At 36.2% G+C, this 26,013-nt stretch overlaps 1 protein-coding gene across 1 annotated transcript in view; it reads right to left on the reverse strand.

Annotated features, from left to right (window-relative positions):
- HSD17B11 (hydroxysteroid 17-beta dehydrogenase 11) overlaps positions 1 to 11,032 on the reverse strand; it is a 33,913-nt gene extending 22,881 nt beyond the window's left edge. Inside the window, exons 1-3 of the mRNA XM_010983116.3 lie at positions 10,704 to 11,032; positions 4,602 to 4,709; positions 380 to 511 (exon numbers count right to left, since the gene is read on the reverse strand). Of these exons, the coding sequence (XP_010981418.1) occupies positions 380 to 511; positions 4,602 to 4,709; positions 10,704 to 10,913 (450 nt within the window). The 5' untranslated portion in view covers positions 10,914 to 11,032. The remainder of the gene's footprint in view (positions 1 to 379; positions 512 to 4,601; positions 4,710 to 10,703) is intronic.
- Between the last annotated feature and the right edge of the window lie 14,981 nt (positions 11,033 to 26,013).

The following is a 26,013-nucleotide window of genomic DNA, read 5'->3' on the forward strand; positions in this document are numbered from 1 at the left end:
ATCTGAGAGAATCTGGGTTCACTTTTTATAGAATCACAGAAGATGACTCAGATGATCTCTAATCCCTTCTTTCATCTCGAAACAGGATCACACAGAAGTGTGAGATCTAGCTTAGAATTAAAACATATATATAACACCTAAAGTCTATTCTTATTATTATTAATTAATATTATTAGTATTTTTTGAGGGAGGAGAAGAATGATTGACAGGATTTGGGCATAATATGAAAAACAATTTCTTTGTACAATGTTATCCCGGGTACCTGGAGAAAACTTTAGTATTGATTTGATACATCCTAATGTCTGCTTAAAGCTCCACTTTAAACTTAATCTTTGGGTTATACAAAACGGAATAGTTTTGTAAAAGAAATCATACTTACCCAGAAATGTGCAAGTACATTAACTTCAAAAGTCTTTTCAATCTGAGGGTCTTGTGTAGCAAACAAATCTGATGTGTAGACTACACCAGCATTATTTACTAAAATACTAACATCTCCAATTTCAGCCTTCACCTTTAAAAATAAAATGAGAAAAATATTTTCAGCATTAAGAGGTCTAAAAGTAGGTTTGCATGCAGTGACTATTAAGGAAGTATGATTTTTCTATTAGATATGGAAAAAAAGTAGTTTTGTAATCTATGTGCCAAATGGAAAAAAATTTTTAATTTTAAGAAAATTTCAAAGTAGCCCTGCCTGTAGTTCTACTGGCAGAAATTTTATTTTGCAATTTAGTATCTAGGCTTTGCTCTCTCTAATGATTAGAGCCCAAGAGGCATTTGTCTAACAAAAACATAGCCAGTGACAGATAAGCAGCATTTATTTTTTAAAACTACTTCAAAAGGTAAGCAAAGAAAAAAAAGTTAAATTAATAAGCAAATGCAGGGACTGTTATATGGGAACCATGTAAAACCGATTATACTATTAAGCTTCCACTTCTTTATTTCTTTATTTTTGTGTTCACTTCATCTATTGCTCACCAACCTTTCTTCACCAGATGACAAACAGGCTTAGGGGCTAGCAATACAAGGGTATCTTCTTCCATATTTTTATAGCTCTTTGCATAACTAAGCTTCCTGGTGGAAGGACCCTAGAGTTACAGTGCATTTTGTTACATATTGTGTTCCAAATAAAAGCTAGCTCCTATTAATAGAGTTATCATTATTTAGATAGTGCTGTGGTGTGTTGGGGGACTGAGGGGGAGGTGGTATATAGCCCGTTAAAGCCTTTCACGATGCTATGCATTTTACATGATTTCATGATTTATCTCACTTAATTCTCACTATTCAATGAGGTATTAATTCTTATATGCTCATTTTAAAGGTCTGAAACATGAGACATAAAAGGACTGTTTCTTGCCCAAGGTTATATGGGTATAAAAGGTCACATGGAGCTAGGACTCTCCCAGATCCTCTGACCTCAGGGCAAGACAAGCCATCTCAGACAGAAAGGAAGCCTGGGCGAAGGCCCATCAACACCTCAGGAGGCCATCAGCGTGTCACTGCTGAAGGCTTGTCAGCCAGAATTGAATTTCATCAGGTTATTCTTAAATTACTAAAGAACCAAGCTGAATTATTTGGCCCTGGATGAACAGAACACTGTTTGTACCTATATCCACATCTCCAGCACATTATGAAAACTGTTGTTCAGAATAATGCCCCTAAGTTATTGAGAAAAACAGGACATTTCACGTGGTTGAATTGATGAAGCTGCCATAATGACTCCAAATTAATGTGACTCAGAAGATAAATTACTGTTTTATATTGCCAAAGGAACTTGAGCATCCTTGAGCTCTCCATCATGACCTATTGTCTCCCAGGGTTTGCACATTTCTTAGTAATGAAAGCAAGCTGAGAGTTTAATTGTTTAGGTGGCATAAAATTGTCCTGATGCCAAAATAGCTACATCAAAATAGCTGATGATCACGTGTCCCTTGTGTATACTCTGTTTAAGCATATAGTTTATCTTAGGATGATTTCAGCAAAAAAAACACTGTAGTTAAAACACATGGGATAGGTTCAAATAATAAAACTATCTTTCCAGGAAAAGCCTATTCCCAGATGAGTCTGGAAACAAATGTTTTCTATTCAGGTAACTAAAGATGTTGGGTTAGTAAATCCTTTTAACAAAGACCAATTACAAAATTATATAGATAATATTGGTGATTCTACTTTACTACTAGTAACTAATTTTTTTTTTTATAAAATAGATGAACAACAAGGTCCCAATGTAGAGCACAGGGAACCACACTCAATACCCTGTAATGGCCTGTAATAAAAATATATGAAAAGGAATATATATATAGAAAAATTAATAAATTAATTTTTAAAAAATCATGCTAAAAGGACTTTTGAAAGAAAACTGATAACCAGTTGTTTGATGACACACAGACAAAAATAACACATATGTATTGTTTGTCATGACATGGCTCCATTCAAGGTACTACATAAAGAAGCATTTCATGAAATCAAGTGTTTCTAAAGCCTAAATTGCCTGAGAAATTAACTCAGATCAGGTAATCTGCATATAGATAGTCATGGCCACTAGGTATTATGGTAGTTGACTTTCAATTATGTTTAAAAAAATTGAACTATTTTTTCATCTCAGAGAGCAATAATTTTTCCTTATTTCTTAGGGTCAAAGAATTTGTGAATATATTCATCATCAATTACAATCACTTAAAAATATATAGGCCCTTCAATCAATTAAAATTGGTACTATGGTCTTAAACTCATTTTTATTTTAAGATGAAGTAGATTTGGCTACAAATGTTACCTGATAATTTGTTACTTCCAAATAAAACTAGCTTGAAAATATATTACAGGCATTTCAGCACTGCCATTGAGGTATATGTTGAGATATTAATGCCTCTTCATAAATATTTTTGTGCTTAAATATTATAAAAGGTTGTGGTTAAGCTACTGTAGGCGTAAATCACTGACCATTTATTTATCCAGTTTTCTTTTCTCAAATGAGTAATGACCCTGCACATGGGCATCTTTTACAACTCTTACATTAAGCTCTTCCATGAGTTGGATGCAATAAATTTGTTCAAAACTCATCCAAGGTATTACTATCCTCATAAAAACATTTCTTTACGAGTCCCAAATTATAGGTGCCCTTCTCTACCCCTACTCTGAAGCTGCCTGATGTCTTAAGTCTTAAATGTGTACAGAAATTCAGTGCCAAAATAAATTAATTTACAGTCAAATAACAAGTCAGTGAGCAACATGGCAAAGTTAGACAAAAGTTGCTTTGCAATAGACATAGCCTCTTTCAATGCTGCAAAATTGCATATATATATATAAAATACGTACACATATATATAAAATACAAAAATTGAATTTAGCATAAATTAGTTTATACATTTAACATATGTTCTTGGGTACAGAGATCACAGGGATAGAAAATACAGACCCACATAAAATGTTATCTTCCCATTGTGTGTGTGTGTGTGTGTGTGTGTGTGTGTGTGTGAGAATAACTAATTCCTACAGAGGGGCTACTAAGTGCCAGATACTGTTCTAAGAACTTTATGTCATTAATTCACTTAATCCTCATAACAATCCTATGAAGTAGGTACTGCTGTGATCCCCACTTTATAATTGAGAAAAGTTAGGCACAGGGAGGGTAAGTAAGTTACCCAAGGTGACATAGGTACTACCAACTAGAACAGCTCTCATCTCTGTGAAGGAGAATCATTATTGATGTAAGTAAAATAGTTATTGTTAAATGTAGATATTTCTCGCCTAAAGGACTTGCTCTTACTGTACCCTTTCCAGGAAAGCCATTACCCACCACTGGCCTGGGTAATTTCTACTTACTCTTTTGACTTAGCTCAGGCTTCGCTGATAATAAAGAGGCATCAGTTTGAAAAAAAAATTACAATGTAAAAATAGAAGTTAAAAATGCCCCCAAATCTAAAATTCTCAAACAATGAGGTTCTCAAGTCTGGTTGAACTGGAATCTTTATAATGTACTGAATCAGAATATCCAGGGGTGATGTCCAGGAATGTGAATTTTAAAAGAATTTTCCCAGGCCCTAATGACCTTTCTACTGTTACAGTATTTAGTTTACAAGGATGAGTATGAATACATTTAGGGTGAAACCCCATTACCTGAAGCACATCTCAGTTGTATACAGAAGATGCAAATAATGCTTTCTAGAAATAGATCTATATATGATCAAACCCTGATAAATAGGTTTATCCTAAGCACCTAACCCAGTTCTTTGCTGGGCTTCAGAAGACCCTGTCAGTGATTCTGTAGGTCATCCAAGGATTCACCTGCATCAGAATTAGATGGGCGAGTTGTGGGTGCATAGGGTACTAAACATGCAGATTCCTGAGTCCGGCCCTCGATCTACTGAAAGAAAACTTCTAGGGTGCCTATTTTTTTTTAAACAAGTTCCCTGGAAGATTCCAGAACACACTAAAGTCTGGGAACCTCAGTTCTAGGTTCTAGTTCTGGGTCTGCCACTAGCTAGCTGCACAACCTTGGGTGAACCACAAACCTACTGTTACTTTGTTTACATAATAATGGGGTCATGGCCAAAATCCCTCCCATCTCTGACATGATACAATTTGAACCAAATATAAAATTTCACCTTCTTTGCAGAGCTGTAAATTTCTTCTCGGTTACTGCAGTCGACCGCAGAGGAATGAACCTTTGCACCTAGTCTCTTGCATTCAGCAGCTGTTTCCTCAAGTCCATGCTAGAAAAAGCAACAAAGGGTAAGGAAAACAAAATGAATGACATGAGCATATTATATCAATAGCCAAAAACATTTATGGGTAGTCAGATTCTTTGGATTAGGATTGGACAAGAATTTAACTGACACATATTTTTGACAGGGACATAGGTAAACTTTACTCTCAATACTTTGACTAGCTTCTCTTACTTGGAACTGAATTTAAAGCAAGCTTTTTTAAAGAAGACAAAAATCTTCAAATACTGGGTTTGTATTCATGAATTTTACATACTCTATGAATCTATGTATGTGTATGTATTGTTCCATATCAGGCTTTTAAAAAATGATATTAAGCTTTTTTTCTATGTCATTAAAAACTATTCATGGGTATCAATTTTCTGGCTGCAAAATATATAAATAAATAGTTAACCACAGTTCATTCATTAATTAACTCATTTCTCCAACATTTTAATGTGTCGGTCATAGTCACAGTGCTTAGAAGAAACTTGTGGACACAAATTTGAATGAGAAAGAGTCCTGACATCAGCAAGCTCACAGTGTCGTACAAAGAAACACAAATTACATATAACATTTAGGTAGGACCATATGAAATCGTCACTGCTTTGGAATAAAGAGCTGAAAACTGGCCGTTTCATATGATTCAAAACAATATATTGTGGTAAGTATAATAATAGTACTAGACAGAGAGCGTTACAGGACCATGGAGGAGGGGCGTGCAATACATTTCTAGAAGAAGCCCCTGAGCTGGGCTTCAAGAGTGAGGAGAACTGCCAGGTAAATCAGGGGAAAGGGCATGCCAGGCAGTGTAAACAAAGGGAGGAACAGGAGAAAAGTTTTGTGGGAAAGCACTGGCTGACTGATGTTGCTGAGTCACAAAGTCCAAGGCCAACAGGTGTCCAGATTAAAGGGATCATACATCATACTGTTTTATCCAAAAGTTAGTGTAGAGGCACTGAGTAAATAAGTGGGTCAGATTTGTGTATTGTATTGACTATTCTTTCTAACATATGGAGGACAGATTTTAGAGGTCGATATTGCAGGAAGAGAGAAAAATTTGCAGCCAGTTACAATGATCAGCAAGAGATGATACAAGCTTGAATTGTGGCACCAGCAGAAAGAATGAAGTGAAGAGAATAATCTTTAAAATAAATCTTCAGGAGGCAAAATCATCAGGATTTGGTGATTGGATGAGGAAGGTGGGAAGGAACCAAGGTTGATGTCCTTGTTTTTCCGTTTTGGTAATTGTCAGCACGTCAGCTGGAGATCACAAGGAGAGAGCAGATTTGAGACAAGGAATGATGAACTCAACTGGGGGCATTACTTTAAAGTCACCTTAAGTTCAGGTTCAGACCATCGGGTTCTGTTTTTGTTTGTTTCCATTTTTGCTTGTTTGTTGGCTTGCTTTTGACCAATTTTGTAGCTCTTTTGTTTTAAAAAATGTCTCAAAAGATACCTTGGATTGAGGTTGTCTGTTAACTCTGTGTGTCAAGAAAGTACTGTCAGCTAATGCATGAGTGGACAGACTTACTAGACTGACTTGCAGTAAATGTAGTAAGAGAATTAACCACATTTTTCCACAGGGAGAATGGTAAAACAGAACACGAGTGTGCAAATTTGCTAGTAAACAGCAATTACTTTTGCAGCGAAACCAAATTTGGACAGCTGTGGAAAGAATTAGCAGTTTGTGTAGTAATTTATTGTGGCAGTAAAAGGAAACGGTGTTTTCCCTTTACGGAAATCTGCCACACAAACTGTAGTATACTCTGATGGGGAGCCGTTATTCCCCAAGGGACATCAAGACATCTCAGGTAGACCTTATGTTGCCCTTCAGAACCTAATCGGCAGCTTTTAACACTTTCATTTAAAAGTATATTTGGACCAACGATGTGAATGGAATGCATCTGAATAAAAATTATGATTAATCATTTTTTGAACTGCAGAGGTCCATAAAAAAATAATAAAAGTATATTTTATTAATGTGTTATATACATATGGTGGAACATTATTCAGCCTTCAAAAGAAATAAAATTCTGATGCATGCTACAACATGGTTGAACCTTGAGGATATTGAGCTAAATGAAATAAACCGGACACAAGAGGCCAAATATTGTATAACTCCAGTTGTATGAGATACCTAGACTAGTCAAATTCACAAAGACAGAAAGTTAGTATGGTGACTGCCAGGGGCTAGGGGAGAAAGAGGAGGGGAGAATTTGTTTAATGGGTACAGGGTTTCAATTTGGGATGATGAAAAAGTTCTGGAGATGGATAGATGCACACTGCATAACACTATAAATGTTCTTAGAGGCAGTAAACTTAAAAATGGTTAAAATGGAAAATTTTATATTTTATATATATTACCACAATAAAAAAAGTATAAAAGGCATATTGTATTGATTTTGGGGGTCTTACCTTTATGAAAATCAGTCCTTATTGGGAACAAATTTTATGATAAAAATCCATTTACCATCGATTTCATTTTCAGAGATTTGCTTATTACTGGTTGGCTTTCCCTAATTGTCAATGCGCAGAGCATGTAGAGGCAAAGATGTCCTTCCTTTACATTTGCAGCCTCACTTTTGCTGTATTTCCTTGGTTTTCCCAATTAGGGTCTTTCCACCCTGCTGAACTATGCAACAAATTTAAGCTCTATATTCCTCCAGGAAAATTTCTAGACAGTTTCCATAATCATTTGGTAAGAAAAAAAAAAAAAGCAGACCCACAGGAGAGAATGAATTCCTCCCTAAACATTTTTTTCAGCACAGTGGAACTGCTCATCATTTTTCATGATCCCCCTTGGTAACTTTTTTTCTCATGTGTTGGATTCAGTTCTCAAATTTTAATCTTGGGCTCTTCTTTAGTCTTTACTTATCACTCTCTGTCCTCTATCCCCACAACTAAAACCTCTTGCCTATTACCTACATTACTAAACATAAGTGTTTTTCTGATTCCTTTTATTACTATTTTTGAAACCATCATTAATTCACTTTTTCATTCAATAAGCAATCTTTGAGTTTATACTATATGCTTACCACTTACTGTAAATTTATCTTTCCAAACTTATCTAACCAGGTATGGGGGTGTGAATAGTCAAGAAATAGGGGATTATCTGCATAAAACAGAGTGATTAATTCATAGCATCAGTCTCAGCAGGAAAAAAAAGCTGAAGCTGCCCCGAACCACTGTCTAAATTCAAGTTCCTTTCTTGTAGACTTCATGATGAATATGAAGATGTCTGTCCCTGACATCCTGAGATCGATATATTAGGACACTGTTATCCTTGCTGCTTGTGTTAATCCTTGACATTGTCCCTGGGAACAATTTGTCTTTGTACCCTGGGTGAAAAGAATTTGATCTGGTCCTTCCCTGACCTTCCAACTTGATCCTACAACAGTCTTAAAAAACTCTCCTTCACTTTCTTACTCATTCTCCACAAATCCAGCCCCAAAGTTTAACCTCTCTAGGTTCTGCTGCCTGAACTGCTTGAAATTTCCACCCTACTCTCCTTCCCCAGTCAGGTTTAGTGGTGATCAAACTTTCATAATTTTAAAATCTGTAAATCCAAGAAAAGTAAAAGGGGGTGAATGTACTGAAATAGGACTGCCAATCTATCTTGTATTTAGTCAAATAAGGACATTAAGAACTAACACAGCAACTATCATTTACTATCACTGTAATTTCATTAAAAAAAAAATATATATATATAAAGCCCACCAAAAAGTAGGAAGGGCATAATCTCAAAATAAAAGATTAATTATTTAATTTAAATGAATTTAACATAATAGACTCACAAAACTCATTATGCTATCCATAATTTCTGACCACTTCTGTTACCTGATCTGACAAGTCCAAGTCATCTCTTAACTGGATTATCACAATAGTCTCCTATCTGCTTTCTCTGCAACTCTTCAGCCACAGGAACCTCTCCAATGGAAACTGGCTCCAAACCCTCCACTGGCTCCCTCAGTAAAAGGCAAAGCACAAACATCCTACAGGAACCTGTATGATGATCTGGAGCTGCTGTTCCTTAAGTCTCTAGTCCAGAGCCATCCCACAGAAATATAATGTGAGCCATGTACTTAATTTTAATTTTTCTAGTAACCACATTTAAAAATTTTTAGTATATTATATTTAATATATCCAAAATATTATTATTTGAAATATTTATAATTATGAAATATTATCATATCAATATATAATCCATATAAAAGTTATTAATAAGAGATTCTACACTCTTTTTTTCATACTAAGTCTTTGAAATCCTAGGAGTATTTATACCTATAGCAGATCTTAATTCAGCTGAGCCACATTTCAAATGCTCAACCACCACAAGTGGCTGGTGGCTACCCCCTACTATTGCACAAAGCGATAGCAGCACAGTTCTAGACCTTTTACGTCTCTCCATTCTGTGCCAGCCTTTACCTTTGCAGATCCCTCTCTGTAGAGGTAAGCCAGGGACCCACCGTTCCCTTGGATCTTGACCCAACTGCCTCTATCTCAGTGAAACCTTCTGTATAAGATCAATACTCTTATCTCTGCCATCCCTACCATGTGGAGTCCCTTTCATGTTTTATTTTTTCCTTATACTTATCACTATCCAGCAATTACACACTTTTATTATACAGCAAGATATTATACATCTTGTTTATTGTCCCCAGCTCATAAAGTTTTCCTCACTGCTATATCTTCAGTTCTATATTAGAATAGTATCTAGCAGATAGTAGGTGCTCAATAAATATTTGTTGGGTAAATGTACTTTACTCCAGATCAGAAAAAATTTTGTACAAACCAGCACCGGGCACTGGGAATCATGAACCTAGATGTGTAATCCAACTCTTATACATCTCTGAATTTTAGCTTAAGCTTCACTTTGTGAAGGAATAATAACACCCTAGTGTATTTACCATGTGCCAGACATTGCACTACATGCTTTGTGAGCATTATTTGGTATAATCTTCCTTGCCCTCTAAGGAAAGTACTGTTATTTTATCCATTTTGCAGAAAAGGAACCTAAAAGCTCTAGAAAGCTACCCATGAAGTTGAGTAAGTTAGCCATGGAGTGCAGAGCCCATTTGAGTCTGACCACACCACCATGCCCACCACTCACCACCCTGACCCCATCAGATGAGGCTGGGCCTAGTTTCTACCTTCCATTGTACATGTAATTATTTAATGTCTATTTTCCCTACTAGATTGAAGGCAGGGGACCATATCTCCTATTTGTTACTGTGTTCTAATACCTAGTCAGATACTCAATGAGTATTTGTTGATTTCATCTCAATCACCACCTACTCACTGGTTAGCTATTAGACAACGTCAATCCCCTGAACTCTTGTTTACAGCACTGGATGTTGAGTAATGTGTAAAGGATGGCATTTCAGGCACTCAAGTACCTTCCAGAAACCCCTTTGTCCATCTAATACAGGTCAAATAAAAGGTAAGTGTATATGTCCTATTTTCCTTAAGAGGTAAAACATTACATTGAAGTTTTTTTCTTTTTCACTTTTTTTAACTAAACGATGATTTCAAAAATTACTCAGGGCAATGACTATGGCATAGTCATGTTGCTTTCTGTTGGGTATCTTTTAAGTGCACTTATCTCAATAATTGCAGGTAGGATTTTTCTGTTAATAGGTGTAAAACTCTTACTCTTTTCATATACTAGCTAAAACTATTACTTTTTTTCATATGATTAACATAGAGGGATCAGTGAGATCAGGTGCAGGAGGAGATTACAAATTACTTTCAGGGCCAAAGTGAGGATAAATTAACAATGTCAAATTAATCACGGGCAGTAATTGGGAATCTTACATCCTCTAGGTTTGCTTATCATGTGATCATCAACACATTAATCAAACCATGTTTTCCTCCCATCTATAAAATGGCAATATTAATTTTTTTCTACCTACTTTACAGAGATGTTATAAGGGGTTGTTGCCAGCAAAATGCAATACAGATTAAAGATATCAGAAAGTAAAATATAGTAGGCACTATTACCTTATTTATATCCCACAGAACCAGTTTGCATTTAAGTTTGGCAAATTCATAGGCAGTCAGTCTTCCAATTCCATGTCCAGCTCCAGTAATCAGGACAATTTCTCCGGTAACTGATTTTCTCTTCTTAGGAATAAAAAGCTTCAGGAGAGACTCTAAGGTGAAGATGAGCAGTAAGGGCAGAAGCAGGAGGCAGTCCAGAAAGAATTTCATCTTTTTTGTTGCTGTGAGCTTTTGGTATAATTTATTTTACCTGTCACTCTTAAATTGTTTCTAGGGGGTTGTTCCCTCAGACACCAGAGAGAATAAAAGCAGACCAGGAAGAGCTCCTTTACAAGAGAAACAACTCTGAAACCGTTCCTTCCGCTGGGCTGGGCTTTGTTGGGTCTTCTGCAATTGGCTCAGACTGCAGTGCTGAGCAACTGCTCGCCAGCTCAGAAATCTGGGAGGGACAAAACCCAGAGGCGAGCAAAGCTTCCTAGTCACGCAGCCCCGAAGGGGTGCACAGCCAGAGTCGCCTTTCACTCATTTTCTCCTGTTCTCTTGAGCTGACCTAGGAGGGTTAGACACCGTTTGTTTTGCTAAATTTGATCAATCCCTTTCAAAGTTACAAGGCTAATACAGTGTCTGCAGTCCAGATGCTTCCTTGAAACTTAATGGTTGCCCTTGCCTAGTTAAGGGATGCAAACGTAGTTTCCTGTGTTAATTAGGACCTGGGGAGGAGGACCATTGTTCCGCTCCCGCTCAGCAAGGACGCTCCATCATACTTTAGTTTGAGCTACACAACGATTTCTGAAAGACAGAGGAAATGTTGTCCTTTCAAGGACAGCAATAATCAAGTCCCAGGAAAATTCTGATCATGTTAAAGGAGATTGTTTCCACAAGGAGGAGCAGTGTTTAGGTAACCTATTTCAGTCAATCTATTAGAACTTCTGAAAAAACACCTATTACACTTTAGTAATTGTGTCTTTATCTGGGTTAATAAATCATTGCCTCCAGAATAAATAATAAAGTAGAAAGAAAATCACCTTGCCTAACGATTACCTATGTAATTTTTGGTTTCGTAGCCTATATGTGTAAGTGTTCATAGCCTATGTGTGTGAGTGATTTAAACAAAAATCCTAGATACTGATTGTTGAAAGAAAAGACCCAACTGTGGGCTTGTGTGCAGTAAGACCTTAAAAAATGTCATTTATATGTGTTTTTTTTTCAATTCAGTTCTTGACAGTAATTGAATTAGGGCTTTTTGTGACACACTACAGTGCTTGGAAAGAGACTTTTGTCATCTGAGTGCTAACTCAAAGTTGGTACTTGACATCTGCCTTTACAAGGATTGGATCACATTGGTACTTGCCATCTAACTCTGCTTGGATTAAATCACAGAGCTGCTGCAGCCACTGACCTCCAACACACCCTGAAAGTTCAGGATGGAGGTCAGGAATGGGGCACTCTGTGCTCTGGGAAAACTGACTGAACAGGCCTTCACATAGATATTTTCAGTAGAAGATTTTATGACTCCAATTCTTATGTCTCCTCATTTCTAGCAAAGCACTAGAATCATTAATGGTGACATCTGCTCCTCATAACTAGCAGCAAGCCTCTGCCTATGTGCTTGACTGCACGTACCCCCCTTAACTGAAATCATATATAATGTTGGGCCAACTGACATCCTTCAAAGTCCAACAACCCTCATTTCTGGGCTCTCAGATGAAGTACATTCTTTACTGGGCATGTTTCCCGTAACAAACTAACAGCCCTAGGTAATGCTCAGGCTGGCTTGTTTCAAGCCTACTTTATCAGAGTCAAACCCCACCATCCTTCACGGACCCTAAACCTCTTATCTCACCTGCAAGCAATCAGAGACTTGTGCACAAGCTGATCAGGCACCTTGTGACCCGGCCTTATAAAACACCCCAACAACCAGCCCTTGGTGCTCATGCAGGCACCCTTCGCCTGTGTGGCTCACTGTTGTCTATGACAGTGTACCCTAATAAACTCCTTTCTATTCTTATACTCAACTTCTGGTAAATTCTTTTACCAACCTGCATGTTACCATGTCACCAACAGGCCACCACATTGTGCACACAACATATAATATCCCTCAGAGCTTTCTGGGATGCTGTCTCCCAGGCTATAGTTCTCATTTTGCACCAAATAAAACTTAACCCACAACTCTTATGTTGTGTGATTTTATTTCAGTCAACAGTTTTGGCAAATCCACAAAGGGATCCAGAGCAGACTTTTCTCCTTTGCCTGAACTCTGTGAGAAACTGGAGCCTTGGTACCTTTGTGCCCATCTGCTTCCTCAGAGAGTCCAGACAAATTTGGGTGAGTCTTTTGTGGTTCTTGGATCTCCCATATTGGTTAATGATCCTGAGTTTTATTTGGCAGTGTATCCAGTTACCTGGCCCTCCAGTTGAGAGATACTGGGAGGAATACCCACCCAGTAAAAAGGTGGTGGATGGAGCCTGGATGAGAGATACCAGGGTCTGGACTGGGTGGTTAGGTAAGAGGCTGAGCTGATGCTTTTCCTCAATTTGACTACCTCAGTAGAATTTGTCGGGACAAAAGTGAAATTTTATCCCAACAAATTCAACTTTAAAATGAGAAATAGAGTCTTTCAAACAGAGAAATGAGGGGCATCAGAAAACCAACCTCAGACTAACACACTAGCCAAATTCATGTATGGAGCTCATACTTGCAAGTACCTACTTAATTGGGGAAATTATACTAAAGGAGATCTCAATCTAAAATGGCCAAATTGGGGTTCTTTTTGATATTCCATAATTGATATTTTTGCATGTACAGTTATAAAAAGCCAACCATAAGACTGAATGGAATGCTTACTTGATTGGTATTTAGAAGCTTCTAAAAGAGGAAATAATAAAATAACCTCTTTCAGGAAACCAACAAGAAATTGTTTAAAACTGTATCAGAACTGAAAAGGGCTGCTAGCACTGACACTGTCTCTCCCTCTGCTCCTCCCATGTATCCTCTTCTATCTGAATTTTTTGGTCCAGATGCTCTCTCTTTTTCTCTTCTGTCTCTTCCACCTCCTGCTGTTCTCTCTTCCCCAGTAAAAGAGAATTAAAAAATCAGAGGTGATTATAGTTCTCTTTAAGGAGGAACCTATTACAGGGAGAGGCGAACTGTCTTTGGTGCTTGTGTACACACCCTGGACATGAGCAGAACTTAGAGCTTTGGCTAAGGAATTTCCCACTCCAAGTAAGGATCCATTGGGATTTGCTACAGAGTTTTAGTTAACCATCTGGACTTACAAGCCCATGTTTTAAGATCTATATCAATTAGCTTCTGAAAGCAAACCAAGGAAATAGACAGAGAAAGCAGGTTGGAAATGACCTCTACTGGACTTTGAATTACATAGTCCACAGGCTCACACTGAATGCAAAGAATTAGCTCAAAAATTACTCGAATTTATCCCAGAGCTTGTCCCAAAAACTCTGGGCAAAGATTCAGCAGTGCAAGCAAAGACCTGATGAAGCAATTCCAGAGTATTATGAAAGGTTAAAAAAACCGCAAAACTTTTAAAGAAGGCTTGACACCTGAATCGTTCTCTAATGACCAAAATGATCCTTTAATTAACTGCCTTTTTAGAAGGCTTAGATGAGGAATTGACTACTCCAGTCAAAAGACAAGCTAGGTTGGTCCTCTTTACCTACAAATGACCTTGTTACACTTTTAAGACCTTTACAAACAAAAGAAAGGGATACCTACAAAAAATCATGAACCTTCAATTGTGCCAATTAAGTACTCAATGCCAGTTGAAGGTTAACTGATTCTCATTCAATCCACAACCGAATATAGAAAACCAGTTTACTTTTACTGCAGAAAACCAGAGCATCAGAAAATACATTTTAAGTCAAGAAGGAGAAGCCTAGAAGGAAAACTGGATTTTAGACCAGAATTACGAGTTAAACAAGAATAGGGCTGCTCCAGGGTAACATGAATACTTTAGGAGTAATATATTTTAGAAATGTCTACTTAAAGATAAGTTCTCCAGATATTTGGTAACTTAAAATTTTAGAGTTGTGCTAGATTAACTTAAATAATGGAAGTTTATTGAATAGCTAGGTCATTCCCAAATACAGTAAGATACTGAAAAATTAATTACTGAATATTGACTTCCTTTTGCAGAGAAACTAAAAGTATCTAGAACTATTAACACATATTTTTAGAGCCAAAGTGAGATATTTTCTATAAGAAAGCATATGGCTTTTTAGAATTATAATTGATATTTATTTGCCAATCTACAGAATACTAATGTGAAAGACCATTCATACATAATAAGAAAAAGACAAACAACCCAATCCAAAAATGAGCAGAAGACCTAAACAAGCAATTCTCCAAGGAAGAAATACAAATGATCAATCGGCACATGAAAAAATGCTCAATATCACTATCATAGAAATGCAAATCAAAACTACAATGATAACCTCACACCAGTCAGAATGGCCATCATTCAAAAGTCCACAAATGACAAATGCTGGAGAGGCTGTGGAGAAAAGGGAACCCTCCTACACTGCTGGTGGGAATGCAGTTTGGTGTAGCCACTGTGGAAAACAGTATGCAGATTCCTCAAAAGACTAGGGATAGACTTACCATATGACCCAGCCATCCCGCTCCTGGGCATATATCCAGAAGGAACCCTACTTTAAAAAGACACCTGCATCCCAATGTTCATAGCAGCACTATTTACAACAGCCAAGACATGGAAACAGCCTAAATGTCCATCAACAGATGACTGGATAAAGAAGTGGTGGTATATTTATACAATGAAATACTATTCAGCCATAAAAACCAACAACATAACGCCATTTGCAGCAACATGGATGTCCCTGGAGGATGTCATTCTAAGTGAAGTCAGCCAGAAAGAGAAGGAAAAATACCATATGAGATTGCCCATATGTGGAATCTAAAAACAAAAACATAAATACAAAAGAGAAACAGACTCATAGACATAGAATACAAACTTGTGGTTGCCAAGGGGGCAGGGGGTGGGAAGGGACAGACTAGGATTTCAAAATTTGTAGATACTAACAGGCATATGCAGAATAGATAAACAAGATTATACTGTACAGCATAGGGAAATATATACAAGATCCTGTGGTAACTCACAGAGAAAAAAATGTGACAATGAATATATGTATGTTCATGTATAACTGAAAAATAGTGCTCTACCCTGGAATTTGACACAACATTGTAAAATGACTATAACTCAATAAAAAATTGTTAAAAAAAGACAATTTATAATTGCTTACTTCTTAGTTTTCATTAGAAGTTGAGATTTTTAAGAGTTGAGGATTCTATTTTAAAATTTTAATTAAAGCTACTAGGAAAAATAAGGGAAATATTTCAGTATACAGTAGGAAAGTAGGATATGTGATTCAGCATAGAAGGTATGAGGAATGGAATTGCATTTTGTTAAGGGAAAATGAAAGCAGGTTTATCCTATAGCTGGTTGTTTCTGGGTGGAAAAAATATATAAGGGGCAAACTAATATAGATACAGAAAGTAATGAAAGGTTTGTGGGAAACAGAACCCTAAGAAAAAAGCTTTGTGCATGATCAGGATTGGTTAAATTTGGATTTAATTTAAATAAGTAAATGGATTTGGTTGTTAAAAGTAAGCTGATGCAAAGCTTAAATTTAGTTCTTTCCTTTGATAAGAGAGAAAATATTTTCTTAAAATGTTGATCTGTTTTTGATAACAGAGCATAAAGTTTCTTTTACATTTAACCATAAATCTGTTATAACTTTCCATATTTGCCTTTGAAATGTTTTATTATCACTTTGGCTAAGGGAATAAGTATTGTTTCACAGTGACCTATTATCCTATCTGACCAACTGTTTTAAAACGTTTTTGGTATTTTTTTGACAAACTTTCCAAATTAAATTTTGATGAAGTTTCTTTGACTTCTGGATAACTTTGGGATGCTTCTAAGGGACCCTGAAACATCCCAAAAAGAGAGATTAAACTAGTTAGGCTCATTTGGTATGCTAAATTGCATGGGAAGTATTGTCAAATAAGTAATCTTCTTAAGTTATATTAGGAAAATCATTATTAATACAGATATTCTGGAAATTAAGTGGATTTTTAAAAAAAAATTGGCATATCCTAGTAAAACGCTATGAATCATGATTCTAGCTATTATCCTAAAATGTTGTATGTCACAGCAGTACCTAAGTTTTTTGTTGGCTGCATATAATAAGGTTTCAAAACTGTACCTTATGTTTTTTACTTTTCTATAGATATGGTTTACTCTGATGCCTTTGAAAAATGCTTTCTCTTCAAGAAGGTTTATAGAAAAGACTCCTTTGATAAATACAGGTTTCTGATAACTTTCAGACCATAATGTTGAACTGGCTAAGAAATTAAAGAATTCTAATGGGAAACCTGATGGTTTCATAAAACTGTTAACAAAAATGATTAGTTACATAGGGCTGATTGAACCAGTGAATATTAGTTATAATTTTTATGGTTCCTGTCAGAAATATTACTGGCGTTTAATCTGTTTTCCAGATATAAAGAAACCCTTCTGCTTAAGCTAATTATGACTCAGCAATTTGGTAAGTTATACCTATGTAAGCAGACTTTTCTATCTGATCCCTCCACAGACTGGAAACTCAGGTTCCCAGTGGCCTTACCAGGTAAATTAGGAAGACCACCTCCTAACAGGTATAGGAATCTCAAGGTATTTCAGGGACCTCAAAAAGAAAAGAATTCACCTAACTCTGTAAGGCAAAATCTGTGTCAAGCCCTTGACCTGGCTTTCCTGGCCTTAGGAGAAATCTTAAAATTTTGGCCTGAGACTCCTTATGAAAAGTTTGGCACAGTCAATTAAAAAGAGCCTATATGATCAAATAATCAGACTTAATTTGTGGACAGATTAATCTTGAATTGGCTATATTTGATAAAAATGAGGGTAACTTTAAAGAGAAAAAGATTGTTTCAGTGAATATTAAATTCTAGTTTTGTTAATGGAAGTTTGTATTTATAGCCTAAGAATCACTTCCCATATAGTTCCTTGTTATTTTATTATATTATTGTAAATTCAATTGAATTATTAAAAGGATACTCTAAGTTTGTTTCTGTAGCTTATCTCAGAAATCTGTCTTTGAATGAAGAGCCAATGCCCCATGACCTGCAACAAGGAGATTATGCATACTGGAAAAAACACAATTTATGGACTATCTCCAACCTAGACGGAAGGACCTTTGTCAGGTATTCTTAACTAGCTCGTGCACAACAGCCTGAAGGAAATTGACTCTTGGATTAACATTCCCACTTACAAAGGGCTTCTGCACTGGACTGGCCTATAGAGAGGACTGCTGACCTTAAAAATCACCTTAAAACAATGCTCAAACAAAGGAGAAGCTACCAGACCAGGATGAGAAGAAGATGACATCTGACCCAAGACACCAGACCAGGCCTGTATACCAGTATACCTGTATCCTTTGATAATTGCTCACACCTTCGCTTATGAACTAAGTGTATTTCACAATCTTATGCAGAGTTGAAGTTAATCAAATTGTTAGATTTATGGTCAATTACTTATATCCAGTACTTCTGGGTTACCTTAGTGGGTTTCTCCACTCCAAGGCTCTAACAGGATAGCTCTTAGAAAATTTATTCTAGAAGAAAGAAATTATAGTTCTGTTTAGGCTGCTAGTGATATTATTAGGTAGGATCCCCTCACCTGGCCAAGTAATAATATCTGCTCTGAGCCTGGTCATAAATACAAATTTTCTTATAAGATCATGCAAGCTCATTCAAGGCAACAAGCAAAATTTCAGCCAAAAAGTATAACCTCCCTCAATTATGGGAAGGACTTGTATGGTAAATACCAGACTATGCTCATTTAAGTTTAAATTTAAGTTTCTGTTGGGAAAAATTAAACTCTACTAAGGATAACCAACCTAATAACAGTAGGAAATTTGGCTGGGTGTCTTATGAACAACGTCTGTATAACATCTTCCTTAAATATAAGGATTGGAACAGAACAGACTAAGTCAGATAATCTGGGGATACACTGAGCTGCATCTAATGGAAGTTCTTGGCTTAAATTCTTACTTATGACCTTGCTAATCCTCCTAACTATATTATTTATACTTTGCCTGTTTTATACAATTGTTTCTTGCATTACCAAATGTGTGACTGAGTCTCTGATAAAATAATGAATAGGCAACTTGAAACAGTAGACCAAATACATACTTCTGTACAAACCTAATGATTGTTATAGTGCAACTTTAGATATGGGAAGAAGCAACAAGAGGGAATATTTTCCTGGACCATAACAGATTAGTAAGACAGGTGGTCCAGAGACTTTGTCACTGTTAATAAGGCCTAGTCCCATAATAGCACTTAAGTGGCCTGTCAATGAGATCCTCGCCTGCTGTAGGAATAAGAATTCCTAGCACCATGGGACAAAATGGTAATGAAATGCCTCCCAAACTATGGTTGAATTTATGACCATGAGGGAGCCCTGCTAACTCAAAGTTGGCACTTGCCATCTGCCTCTACAAGGACTGGATCACATTGGCTCTTGCCATCTAACTCTGCTTAGATTAAATCATGAGCTGCTGCAGCCACTGACCTCCAACACACCGTGAAAGGAGTTCACGATGGAGGTCAGGAATGAGACACTCTGTGCTTTGGGAAAACTGGCTGAACATGCTTTCAGACAGTTAGATCTTTTTAGAAGATTTTATGACCCCAATTCTTGCATCTCCTCATATCTAGAAAAGCACTAAAATCATTAACGGTGACATCTGCTCCTCATAACTAGCAGCAAGCCTCTGCCTATGTGCTTGATTGCATGTACCCCCTTCACTGAAATCATATATAATACTGAGTTTTCCCCCTGCCTCTTTGGAACAGCTTCTCAGAACTTTCTGGAACACTGTCTCCCAGGCTATAGTCCTCATTTTGCCCCAAATAAAACTTAGTCCACAACTCTCACATTGTGTAATTTTACTTCAGTTGACATGGGTCACTAATGTTCACCTTTTACATTTAAGAGGCAGGAAGATGACAAAAAAATTGAAGTTCACAAATAATTCATGCTCACTTTTCCCTCTTACTTAAACAGCCCTACACTGTTATAGGGGATGAAGTGACAGTGATAGTTCTGCAATGTAGAACTCCACCATGGAGTTCCTGAAAATTCTGAACATCATCTGCAATTTTTTTCTTATAGCTCCCAAACCCAAGTTTATAACAGTCCAAACATCTGTATAGAAAGTTTACAGTTTCCAGAGTTTTTTCCACATACATAATCTCATTTGATTTTCAAAAAGCTTGCTAGGAAGTAGGGAAAAAAACCCTATTTGTCTTCCTATTTTATTAACAAATAAAACAGATTGACTTTTTAAAGTTGACACAGCAAGTAAAAGCATAGGTGGAGCTAGACACAGGGTCAGTGTTGCCAAACATTTTGCCCAATATCTACTGGAAGAAATCACATTTTACATGGTGACATAGTGTATGTGTGTATGTTTGCTTTCATCTATGTTGACCTTCACATATATTGAGGTTTTGACTCTGCTGTTTTTTATTTTAAAAATTCTACTAAAAAAACTGAATAGTTTTGACTCACTATGTTGACCAAGGTTCCATTGGTATAGGGAAAGAATCCAGTGTTTGAAAGCATTTACACCTGAATCTCGTAGTGTCCATAGCTTCACCTTCCTGAGTATGTTTCCCAATTTGAATTGGCATGTTACTAATACTATCCTACAGGATTCTTGTGACATTCAAACAAATCAACATAAAAAACATTAGTTTATCAATTATTCAATTCTATGTAAGTTATAATTAGCACTAATATAATTATAACTTGAATGGTTTATGAGTGATGATTAGCTACTTACCTGATACAGTGGTAAAGTATGTGATTTTATATATTTGTGGTTTTTAAAAACACCTTTCAGTGGGAGAGTTTAAAATGTTTTATATATAGGGCATCTTAATTTCATGCTGCCCTCTGTTAAAAATGAGACAACAGGCCCAAAATGGAGTCACTTATGCTAAACCTCAGGTCATGAGACCAAGACTTCCGGCTCTCCCAGAAATGGAATCTTAAATCAGTCAATCAGGAATCATCTGAGCAGCACTAGTTAGGTAACCTGCCTGCCACCCCTAAAGGAAAATAACTTTGCAATAATCAACCCCTCCTTTTTTTTTTTTTTTGTCTTGTTCCACTCCTTTCTGCCTAGAAAAGTCTCTCATTTTGTGTAGCTACTCAGAGCTCCTTTCTATCTGCTAGATTGGATGCTGCTACATTCAGATCAATTTTTGCTAAAAAAAAAAATCTTAAAATTTTTAATCTATCTCAATTTACCTTTTAACACTTCCCAGCTGTTGAAATGGCATAAAAAAGATAAGGATAAGGGGTTCTTTTCAATGGTGTTTTGAGTACTTATATGGCCAGATGTTACACTAAGTCCTCTCAATAACCTTAAGCGGTAGGTTCATTGGAGTGTCTATCACATGAATGAGGAAATAAAGGATTAAGAGAAATAAGCAAATCACCTGAGATCATAGGATTAGTAGTAGAGTTGAACTTAAACCTAGGCCATTATCACAATGCTAGATTGCCTTCTTTCTTAGGGCAAAGAAGAAAGGATAAACCACTTATAAGTCTCTTTGAAAATTCAAAAGGATCAAAACTTTTACTATTCATAACACTTCCTACCGCTCAACACTCAACTCCAAAGGCATTCAAAACAGCTCCCTCTCATACCGTTAGGTAACTTAAATGCCTAGTTGGTAAGTATCTGGGAAGAGGACGCCCCCCCCCCCATACTTCTTGAGTTCTTTTGATTTGTCTAGTAATTAAATTGACACAAGATGGATTAACAGGAGGAAAAAAACCCTAAATTTAATTCGTGCACACAGAGGTCTCATAAAAATAGAATCCAAGAAGTGACCAAATAGGCATCGTTTATACTTTTTAGACAAAGAAATAAATTTATGAGGAATTATGACAAGGAAACAGGTTTGGGAGTTTACTTAGTGGAGAATCTAAACAGAGTTTGGGCTTGGGGTAATGAAGAAGGAACAAGGTTTGCTTATATGGCTTTCTCAGCCCTAAGTTCTCTCACTTTGGTGATGATGCTGTCTCCTATTCTCCTGATGCAGGGAGGGTAACTTTCATATGGAAGATTTATTTCCTGCTTTCAAGGGGACAGAGAGGAGCATCTTCTTACACCAGCTGTTTCTCAAGTAACTTTAATTCAAAATGATCAATATGCCTTTGTGGCATATTTTGGAATAGTCTGCCCTTAGCCCCAACATAGGCAATAGAGTGCAGCTATTAAACCAGTGAGTTTGGTGGGGAGGGAGGATGTAGCTCAGCAGTAGAGTGTGTGTCTAGCATGCATAAGGTCCTGAGTTCAATCCCCAGTACCTCCATCAAAAATAAATACCTAATTACCTCACCTCCAAAAGAAAAATTTTTTTTATTTTAAAAAAACCCCAGTGAGTTCAAATTCCAAGTTTTTTTATTAGCTATGATACCTGGTTAATTACTTACCCTTTCCTGAGATCTTAATTACCTCATTTATAAAATGGATATAATTGTAACTTGGTTGAGTGAATGAAATATTTAAAAAGCACAGAGCATGACATCTTACATACAAATATACACAATGAATGGTAGCTGTTATAAATTATATCTTAACCAGTCATGAGTGAGAGGTCTATGTTTGCAAGGCTGGCTCTGTAGAATCCTAGTGGATTCAGAACAAAAGGCTATCAATCTTAGTAATTACACAGGTCAGTGAAGAAAATTTCCTGTTATTCGGAGGAATACTGAGGCAGCATATCCAGAAATGATGGCCAGACTGTGCTAAAGAGATACTTCCAATAGTTTTCGTATCATTCTGGGATAGAAGCCTTCACACTTGACTCTGAATTCTGAGTTTTAGAGCTGGAGAAAGTTAGATATTAGTTTATCCAACTACAAATTTTTTTTCTCTTCAGAATACTGAATCTATGAACTCAAAGTAATGACTACATCTGGATTAAAATGGCTCAACAGGGCAGATAACAAAAAGGCACAGTTCTTAGTCCTACCCTGTTTAACTCCTCAGATCAACTACTGTTAATCCATTTAGCTGTCTCTTGCAAAGCTGACTTCCATGCCTCTAATAAAGGCTCATACTACCATTTCTTGATTTTTATCAATAGTAGACATTATTAATCGATTTCTCCTATAACAGCTGAGGATGCAGCTCTCTTATTCCTTGCCTAACTCCCTTCTTCCCACATATATTCCCAATATAAATATGTCATTAGCTTTACTATTTTTATTTGGTTATATTTAAAACTTACACTTTTTTTTAATGTCTTATTCCAGCAATTGGAATGCCAAAATATGCTGAAACTTTTGGCTTCCCATTTTGTAAGACAAAGTTATGCCCTGTTCTTTTTCTCAGCTGTCCATTTCTACTTCTCAGCTTCTATTATCTGTACAGTTACTTTCACATTGTCAGGATTGATAACATTTATTTTCCGTTTTGTAACTGTAACATTTTCTGTGCTTGGTCTATTGGTTGATTCTGAAAGCTGAAACTCAATAAATAGCATTTACATTCTTGTGACTATTAGCCTTCCTCAGCATCATGCTGCTTACTTGACTGATGGGGACAGACTGGACCAGAAGAATTGCTGTCATCTCAAATCTACTTATCATTGGCCTTTATGAAGTCTGAGGCAGCATAGTGTTAGAGCAAAAACTCTGAAGTTAGGTTGGAATTCCAGCTCTGTCACTCTCTAGTTGTATGAATTTGGACAAGTCTTTTAATCTGCCTCAGTTTTTTTTAATCTATAAAGTATTAGAAGCTATGTTATAGGATTGTCAAGTGGATAAAAGAGTTAGCATTTATAAAGTGTTTAGAACAATGGTGCATTGTAAATGCTATGTAAACTCTGGGAAAAAATAATTGAATGGCTTTAGGCACTCACCTACAAGGAAAATCTGAAGGTGGCAAACACTGCATAAAGTTGTGCTGAGAAAGTTATTCTGTGCTAATATCCCTAGTTTTTCTTGGAACATTTTTTAATTATTTAAGGAAACTGAATTCAAATGTCCTCATTTTTTCTATTTAGAATTGAACAAAGACTCAATTAATCTTTCCATAGTTAATTTTCTCTAATAATATACTTTATACCACATTTCCTTATTTTGCAAGCTATGGTAAATAAAGCAAAGTTCCTTATTACAAACTGTACTGCAACATCAAAATGTACAAACTACCCTACTTGAAAGTGGGTGAAGGTTCATTTAGAAATCTTAGGTAATTAAATTGGTTTATTTATTAAATTATTCATTTAGAAATCTTAGGTAATTAAATTGGTAATTCTTTTATTGAAAAACAAAGAATTTTATTTAGTTTTTAAACTTTAACTTAATTTTCACATTACTTTCTAATTTAAACATAAAAATTAAAACTTAGCTATAAAAGAGGAAATGGGCTATCCCCCAAAGGAATCAAAGAAATTGTTTTATTTTACTGTGGAAAGCTTGAAAGGAATCCTTCCTTCTTTTTATTCCCTCAAGATACTCTTTTAGTGTCTTTATTTTTCCTAATATAATGCTATTAAGGGATTACTATCAATTTTATTTAATTCAGTTCAAAAAATGTTACTACGCATTCTATGTGCAAGGCCCGATGAGGGATATGAAGTAGAGGAAAAGACATCTCTTAGGAACCTGCAATCTAAGAGAGGGCAGACCAGTAAGTTACCCTCGGGAAAACAATAAAGCAAATATTTTAATAGAAACTGAAACAAAAACTTGCCGTGGGGGTATAGGGGAGAGAAAGATTGATTTCAGTGTTAGGCATGTCTTACTAGAAGGTTGGATTTGAGTTATGTCTAAGCAGCTACTGGGGCAGGGCATTTCAATCCTGCTCCGAAATCCAACTAGGAAAAGAAAGAATTGTTTGTCCACGTTAGAAGAATCTTCATTTTCAAATAGTGAGTTCTGTTTTGCTTAAGACTGCTAAACTCATTCAAAATATTATATAAAGAATATTTATAGAAAATACCACAGGGTATTCCTCTGGGTACGTATTCTGGTGAAACTTTTACTTCAGTTCTCTGTAGGTAGGTGGATGGGGTGGAGGGGTATGTATGTGTGTGTGTGTGGTGGGTGTACCTGTTCTGGATACTTGAGAGGCAACGGAGCAAAGTGTTAAGACACTAGACTCTGGAGCCAGATTGTCCGAAGTTGAATCCTGGCTCAACTACTTACTTATTATCTATGACCTTGGGAACGTGATACAATTATTTGGTTTCAATGTTCTCATTTGTAAACAAACAAACAAACAAACAAACAAACAAAACAAAACAGATAATAGCAGCTATCTTACTGTGATTATTGTGAAGATTAAATAATATTTATTAAATGCTCAGAATACGGCGTGGTACACGGTAAGCTGTGCAAATGTGACCAAGAGTCTCAGGCAAAAAATTTTGAAAGCCACTGCTGTAGTCAAATTTGAATTAACTCAAATACTTCAGAATTTGACAGGAACCACATGATCATTTACCAATAAGAGTTTTAGGTTGAAGGTGTAGCTTATCATATATCTTTGACTTTTTAGTTCTCTTTTGAGAGGGATCTTATGTATAAATATTGAATAAATGAGAAGGAAAATAAAACTTAACAATTTACAAAGGAAGACAGTTTCAGGGAGGTTAAACAACTTGCCAAGGTGATGCTGACAAGTTTTGGGGCTGGGATTAATACCCATGACTTTTAAAAAATTAACAGCTTTATTGAGATATAATTCACATACCATAAATTTCACCCATGTAAAGTATACAACTCAATCATTTTTAGTACATTTTCAGAGTTGTACAGCCATGACTATCAATTTTAGAACATTTTCATCAACCCCCAAAGAAATCTTGCACCCCTTAGCAATCATTCCCCAACCCCTCCCACCCCTCTCCCCCAGCCTTAGACAACCATTCAACTACTTTTCTGTCTCTATAGGTTTACCTATTCTGCACATTTCATATGAGTGGAATTATACAATATATGGTCTTTTGTAACTGGCATCTTAGCATAATGTTTTCAAGTTTCATGCATGGTGGCATGTATCAATACCTCATTTCTTTTTATTACCAAATAATAGTTCATTGTATGGATATGTCACATATGGTTTATCTAGTCATCAGTTAATAGAAATTTCGGTTGTTTCCACTTTTTGGCTATTATGAATAATGCTGTTATGAACATCTGTGTACAACTTTTTGTGCAAAGGTGTGTTTTGATTCACTT

Source organism: Camelus dromedarius, chromosome 1 (assembly GCF_036321535.1).
Source record: "Camelus dromedarius isolate mCamDro1 chromosome 1, mCamDro1.pat, whole genome shotgun sequence".
In the NCBI taxonomy this organism is placed as follows: Eukaryota; Metazoa; Chordata; class Mammalia; order Artiodactyla; family Camelidae; genus Camelus; species Camelus dromedarius.